General features: G+C 42.4%; 1 protein-coding gene across 1 annotated transcript; it reads left to right on the forward strand.

Annotated features, from left to right (window-relative positions):
- The first annotated feature begins 296 nt into the window (after positions 1-296).
- LOC115179245 (gastrula zinc finger protein XlCGF17.1-like) lies at positions 297-2808 on the forward strand. Its single transcript, XM_029740634.1, has 2 exons — positions 297-374; positions 1484-2808. The coding sequence occupies exons 1-2, from the start codon at positions 297-299 to the stop codon at positions 2141-2143; spliced, it is 738 nt and encodes a 245-aa protein (XP_029596494.1). The 3' UTR covers positions 2144-2808.
- The last annotated feature ends 4237 nt before the right edge of the window (positions 2809-7045 follow it).

A 7045-nucleotide genomic window follows, 5' to 3' on the forward strand; every position in this document is an offset into this window, starting at 1 on the left:
TTCCTCGTGAAGCTGGTTCAGAGTGCCAAGAGTGTGCCAAGCTGTCAAGGCAAGGGGTGACTACTTTCAAGAATCTAAACTACAAGCTATTTTGATTTAACACTTTTTTTTGGGGGGGGGGTTACATGATTCCATATGTGTTATTCCATAGTTTTTATGTTTTCTCTATTATTATTCAATGTAGAAAATAGTAAAAATAAAGAGAACCCCTTGAATGAGTAGGTGTGTCCAAACTTTTGACTGGTACTGTATATTACGCCAACTGCCTGGTTCTTCTGATGTTCACACAGGAGATCATGTTGAGACATTCTCTACATCCAGAGAGCAACAGCAGGAAGATCACAGAGCTAAGAGGTCTCACCACTGCCCACACTGTGAGGAGATTTTCCCAATTCTATCAACGCTAAAAATCCACCTACAAATACATACAGGAGAGAATCTGTATTTCTGCACTGACTGTGGGAAGAGATTCAAAACATCAGGGGTTCTGACAGTTCACCAGAGAGTACACACAGGAGAGAAGCCTTGCTCTGACTGTGGAAAATGCTTCATAACATCATCTGAGCTAAAAGTTCATCAAAGAACACACACAGGAGAGAAGCCTTACTCCTGCTCTGACTGTGGAAAATGCTTCATAACATCATCTAACCTAAAAGTTCATCAAAGAACACACACTGGAGAAAAGCCTTACTCCTGCTCTGACTGTGGAAAGAGTTTCTCTCAACCGGGCCACCTAAAACAACATGAACGTATACACACAGGAGAGAAGCCTTACTCCTGCTCTGACTGTGGGGCGAATTTCTCTCAACTGGTCCACTTAAAAAGTCACCAAGGTATACATAAAGAAGGTATACATAAAGGAGATAAGCCTTACTCCTGCTCTGACTGTAGGAAGAGCTTCTCTCAACTGGTCTACTTAAAACGTCACCAAGGTATACATAAAGGAGATAAGCCGTACTCCTGCTCTGACTGTGGAAAGAGTTTCTCTCACTCGAGCTACCTAAAACAACATGAACGTATACACAGAGGAGAGAAGCCTTACTCCTGCTCTGACTGTGGAAAATGCTTCATAACATCATCTGAGCTAAAAGTTCACCAGAGAACACACACAGGAGAAAAGCCTTATTTCTGCTCTGACTGTAGGGCGAGTTTCTCTCAATCGAGCCACCTAAAACATCATGAACGTATACACACAGGAGAGAAGCCTTACTCCTGCTCTGACTGTGGAAAATGCTTCATAACATCATCTAAGCTAAACGTTCATCATAGAACACACACAGGAGAGAAGCCTTACTCCTGCTCTGACTGTGGAAAATGCTTCATAACATCATCTGAGCTAAAAGTTCATCATAGAACACACACAGGAGAGAAGCCTTACTCCTGCTCTGACTGTGGAAAATGCTTCACACAATCATCTGAGCTAAAAGTTCACCAGAGAACACACACAGGAGAGAAGCCTTACTCCTGCTCTGACTGTGGAAAGAGTTTCTCTCAACCGAGCCTCCTAAAACAACATGAACGTATACACACAGGAGAGAAGCCTTACTCCTGCTCTGACTGTGGAAGGAGTTTCTCTCGACTGAGCAACTTTAAAACACATGAACGTATACATAAAGGAGAGAAGCCGTACTCCTGCTCTGACTGTGGAAAGAGTTTCTCTCACTCGAGCTACCTAAAACAACATGAACGTATACACAGAGGAGAGAAGCCTTACTCCTGCTCTGACTGTGGAAAATGCTTCATAACATCATCTGAGCTAAAAGTTCACCAGAGAACACACACAGGAGAAAGGCCTTACTTCTGCTCTGACTGTAGCGCGAGTTTCTCTCAATCGAGCCACCTAAAACAACATGAACGTATACACACAGGAGAGAAGCCTTACTCCTGCTCTGACTGTGGAAAATGCTTCATAACATCATCTGAGCTAAAAGTTCACCAGAGAACACACACAGGAGAGAAGCCTTACTCCTGCTCTGACTGTGGAAAATGCTTCATAACATCATCTGAGCTAAAAGTTCACCAGAGAACACACACAGGAGAGAAGCCTTACTCCTGCTCTGACTGTGGAAAATGCTTCACACAATCATCTGAGCTAAAAGTTCACCAGAGAACACACAGGAGAGAAGCCTTACTCCTGTTCTGACTGTAGGGTGGTGAGTTTCTCTCAAATGGGCCAGTTAAAAAGACTCCAAGGTGAACATAATAGTAGCCTCATCAGTTCTCTCAGACCAGCTACGATTAGTCACTCCACTTAATTCTCATCTCATAAAATAATTGGCAACAGTGAGTTGGATCAAATGAAGAAAGTGTAGAACACTATTGTAATCCTATTGTTTCTCACTGTGAGAACAAGGCAGAGGAAAGGGAGCATCATAGAATGTTAGCCTCTTTTTACTGATCAGTGTACATCTTGTCAGTTTTGCTGTGTTTTTTTTAGCCCACGTCCGTAGACACATCCCAGCTCTACTAGTACTGCACCTGTCGACGACACAAGTTGTTCTGTTTCCACGAGCACATCCAATGCTAGCATCAGTAATTCTACATTTGTTGTTTGCCCAGCTAGCATGGACACTGCGGCTGCATCAGAATCACAACTGTCAGAGCTACTGCCTGCTTACTCGGGAAAGCACCAAACAACAGACAGGGATGTTGGACCATCGAAGAGGTGCAAATATGATGAGACCTACATTGATTTGGGATTTACTTATATTGGGAATAGTGCCTTTCCTCAGCCACAGTGTGTTATCTCACAACTCGATGAAACCTTCACTTTTGTGAATGCAGACATTTAGAAACAAAACATGCCAATTTGAAAAATAAGCCACAGGAGTTTTTTGAGCGAGAGTTGAGACGACTTTCCAGTAGTAAGACATGTATAAACCAACAGATGCCATTAATAAGAAGGGGCTAGAAGCATCTTATATTGTGAGCTACTGAGTGGCCAGGACAGGCAAGCACCATACTATTGTGGAGGACTTAATTCTTCCTGCTTCTGCGGATATGACTGCGACAATGCTGGGGAAAAAGCCTAAAAAGCTGTACTGTTTCATGATGCATCAGTGACATGGCAGATGTTTTGAAAAAATTATTGCTTTGCGTACAAGCCAGTGAATTCTATGCGTTACAGCTGGATGAGTCAACACACATGGCGGGCCTGGCACAGCTCCTGGTATATGTCCGTTACGTTTTTTGGGGGTCAATTAAGGAAGACATCCTCTTCTGCAAACCACTTGAAACCGGGACAACAGGGTATCTTTTTAAAGTACTGGACAGCTTTGTGACATCAAATGGACTTTGGTGGTCAAGATGTTGGTATCTGTACTGATGGCGCAAAAGCCATGACAGGGTGACAGTGAAGCGGTAACACGCGTGCAAGCAGTTGTTCCCAACGTTACTTGGGTACACTGCAGCATCCACCGAGAGGCTCCTGCTGCCAAGGGAATGCTTGAAAGACGTTTTGGACACTACAGTGAAAATGGTTAACTTTGTTAACAAGGACAACACACAGGTCTTTCCATCATTGTATGATTTTGTTTGTCTGAAAATGAACTCAAGCTTACGGACAAGGTCAAATGTGATCTAGCGAAGCACCTGAGTGAGTTTGGTGTGTAATTACGCAGATACTTTCCTGAAACGGATGACAAACTGGATTCGTTACCTCTTTCATGCCCTTCCTCCAGTAAACTTACCGATATCTGAACAAGAGCCTCATCAAAATTGCAACAAGCAGTTCTGTGAAAATATAATTTAATCAGAAGCTGCTGCCAGATTTCTAGATTGGGCTGCGCTCAGAGTATCCTGCCTTGGCAAATCGCGCTGTTAAGACACTGATGCCCTTTGCAACCACGTACCTATGTGAGAGTGGATTCTTGGCCCTCACTAGCATAAAAACTAAATACAGGCACAGACTGTGTGGAAAAGGATTTAAAACCGACTCTCTCCAATACAACCCAACATTGCAGAGTTATGTGCATCCTTCCTTTCAAGCACACCAATCTCATTAACCTGTGGTGAGTTATTCACAATTTTCAATGAGCAAGTAAGGTTTTATATGTAAAATGGCTAAATAAAGAGCAAAATTTATTATTATTTGTGCCCTGGTCCTATACCAGCTCTTTGTCACTTCCAACGAGCCTGGTTTTGACAAACTGAAGCCTGTGTGACAGGCTAACAATATTTGAGTGTGCTGACCCTGGTACGCAGCTGGAGGTTGAATGTTTGAAGAGGTACGGGACTATAAACATTTTGGGAAACGCTGGTCTAGATAATCCCAGTTCCTGCTGTGTCATGCTGATGGGATACTAGGGTATGGAGAAACCCATAAGTACATGCATCCATGCCGTGTGTCAGCATTGCAGGCTGGTGGTGTGTTTTCATGGCACACATTGGGCTCCTTGATAAATTGGAGCAACGTTTTAATGCCACAGGATGTCTAAACATCATTGCCAATCAGGTGCATCCCTTTATGCCAGCAATGTATCCAGCTGCAAATTGATTTTTTCATCAGGATTATGCCCCATGCCACAAGGCTTGTCCAGGAATGGTTCCATGGAAACCGTGACAGTGAATTCAGCTTACTGCAGTGGCCTGCCGAGTCACCAGATCTCAATCCAATTGTGCATCTGTGGGAGAATATGGAACGAGCTATTCGGAGTAGAGATCCACTCCCAGCCAACCCGACACAACTGTGGGAAGCATTGGAGTCATCGTGGCCCAGCATCCCTGTGGGTTTCTTTCCACACCAGGTGGAGTCCATGGCCTGACGAATTGAGGCTGTTCTGAGGACAAAGGGGATTGCAACTCAATATTAGGAAGGTGTTCCTAATGTTTGTATACTCAGTGCCAAAGGAAAGTATTCAGACACCTGGACTTTTTCTACATTTTGTTACGTTACAGCCTTATAATAAAATTGATTAAATAAAAAAAGTCCTCAATCTACACACAGTAGCCCATAATGACAACTTGAAAAGTTTTTTAGGGGGCAAATAAGTATTCATACCGTTTGCTATGAGACTCAATTGTTCTCAGGTGCATCCTGTTTCCTTGATTGGAGTCCACTTTGAATTGAATTTACAAACAGGCACACACCTGCCTATATAATGTCCCACAGTTGACAGTGCATGTCAGAGCATGGTGAAACATGGTGGTGGCAGCATCATGCTGTGGGTTTGTTTTTCAACGGCAGGGACTGGGAGACTAGTCAGGATCGAGGGGAAATTTGAACGGAGCAAAGTACAGAGATCCTTGATGAAAACCTGCTCCAGAGTGCTCAGGACCTCACTGGTCCACCTTCCAACAGGACAACGACCCTAAGCACACAGCTAAGACGATGCTTACAAATAGTTTTGAAAAACCTGTTTTTTGCATTGTAATTTTGGGATGTTGTGTGTAGATTTGAGGAAAAAAACAATTTAATAAATTTTATAATAATGCTGTAATGTAACAGAAGGTGGAAAAAGTCAAGGGGTTTGAATACTTTTTGAATGCACTGTATCAGATAAAGAAGATGTGATGATCAGTTTTCAACATTAGTTTCGGTGGATTATTTTTATATTACCAAACACGTTTTGTTTAATGATAAACAGGCTATGAATTGACTAGTTATTATTAAATTGTCTTTTATTGCTAGATTCCCATTCTCACAAACAAATGGCGTACACTGTGTATATACAATTGTTGACATCCGATGGTCATTCTTATGGTGGGTTGCAAAATGCAGGATCCTTCCAAGTTGAACCCACCAGAGGGGGACTGTCATAACTGGCCTGTGAGGATCAGGTTACAGTGGATCACGGTTCTACAGAGATATCTCTCCCTCCCGAAGAGGGGGAGAAGTATAGAGGGATTGATGAGGGGGGTTTATGACCTCACGCCCATCGTAAATTATAAGGCAACAGCCCAACTCCATTCTGTTCTCTAATGTGAGAGACTGGAATGTCTGTGTGCCTTAGGAAGAGTTTACAGCTCAAAACTACACAACATCAAATAAATGGACTTTGGGACATGTATATTTGATCAGCCAAATGGTGGAAACAATGATGGCTGGAATATGAAAATGAATGTCTATTTTATGATGTTCTTAAAAGTTAGTTGAGGATGTTATAACGAAAACATTAACTTGAAGAGTTTTCATAATGTATATGTGATGTTTACATACTTTGTGTAGAAAATATGCAGATGAAAGAGAATGTTTTGGTGATAAGACTGATTTTAGTTGTCTAAACGAGATCATAGTAAATCCTAATACCTTGCCTTGTAACTAGCTACACCTAGGGAACCCAGAGAGTGTGTCATAAAGATGGAAACGCCTCTTTACTCTACGGTATAAAACATGAGTTAAGAATTGACATATCAGACTAAGTTGACCATGCGCTGCAGCCGAGGTCTACAACTAGTCGTGACCCTGAAACGCAACACGAGGTTGAAGACAAAGTAAATCTCTGAACAATCAAGTTTATGGTGGAGTAGCTATTCTAAGTTCTGTATCTAGGAAGTTGAATTTAAGCAGGACCATCCGGCTATTCTTTTCAAGTCACCGGTTGTCTACACGGCCCTCTTACCCACGCCGGGAGCATCGACACGGCTGATTAGCCTCCTCATAAGCCCACTCTCACAGAACAAGTGCAAGGAAACTGACAACTAAATGAAAGGACATTGTGACATCGTTTGGAAAATCAGAGACTTACACCTGAAGACGAATGACCAATGCGTTGGCCAAACCTTTCCCACTAAGCGGAAGTAGACCCACAAAGAGATACCTAACAGAGACCGTAAATACATGCATTACACTTTTTACCCATAACTGGGGCAGTTCAGGGCAAGGTGTTAGTGCTGAAACTAAGCATAATTTACAAATGTATCCAAGTGTTGAATTTCTCTCTTGCGCTCTCTCTCTCAATCTCTCTGTAAATCTCCATCTTGTGTTGGTCCACTAGGGACCTGTTGCCATTGTATGAAGTTTTAACCAATAACCTGGACTGTTTGTGTATATTTATCTTATGTTATCATTTAACTGGTTAGTAAATAAATAATCAACTCAATTTGT

This window comes from Salmo trutta, chromosome 39, assembly GCF_901001165.1.
Source record: "Salmo trutta chromosome 39, fSalTru1.1, whole genome shotgun sequence".
Lineage (NCBI taxonomy): Eukaryota > Metazoa > Chordata > Actinopteri > Salmoniformes > Salmonidae > Salmo > Salmo trutta.

What these genes read in the sequence shown, in the direction of transcription:
- LOC115179245 (XM_029740634.1), top strand. Translation starts at nt 297, where the DNA reads ATGTTGAGACATTCTCTACATCCAGAGAGCAACAGCAGGAAGATCACA. An exon ending in GTCTCACCACTGCCCACACT is followed by an intron (nt 375 to 1,483) that starts GTGAGGAGATTT and finishes GACTGTGGAAAG; the next exon opens with AGTTTCTCTCAACCGAGCCT.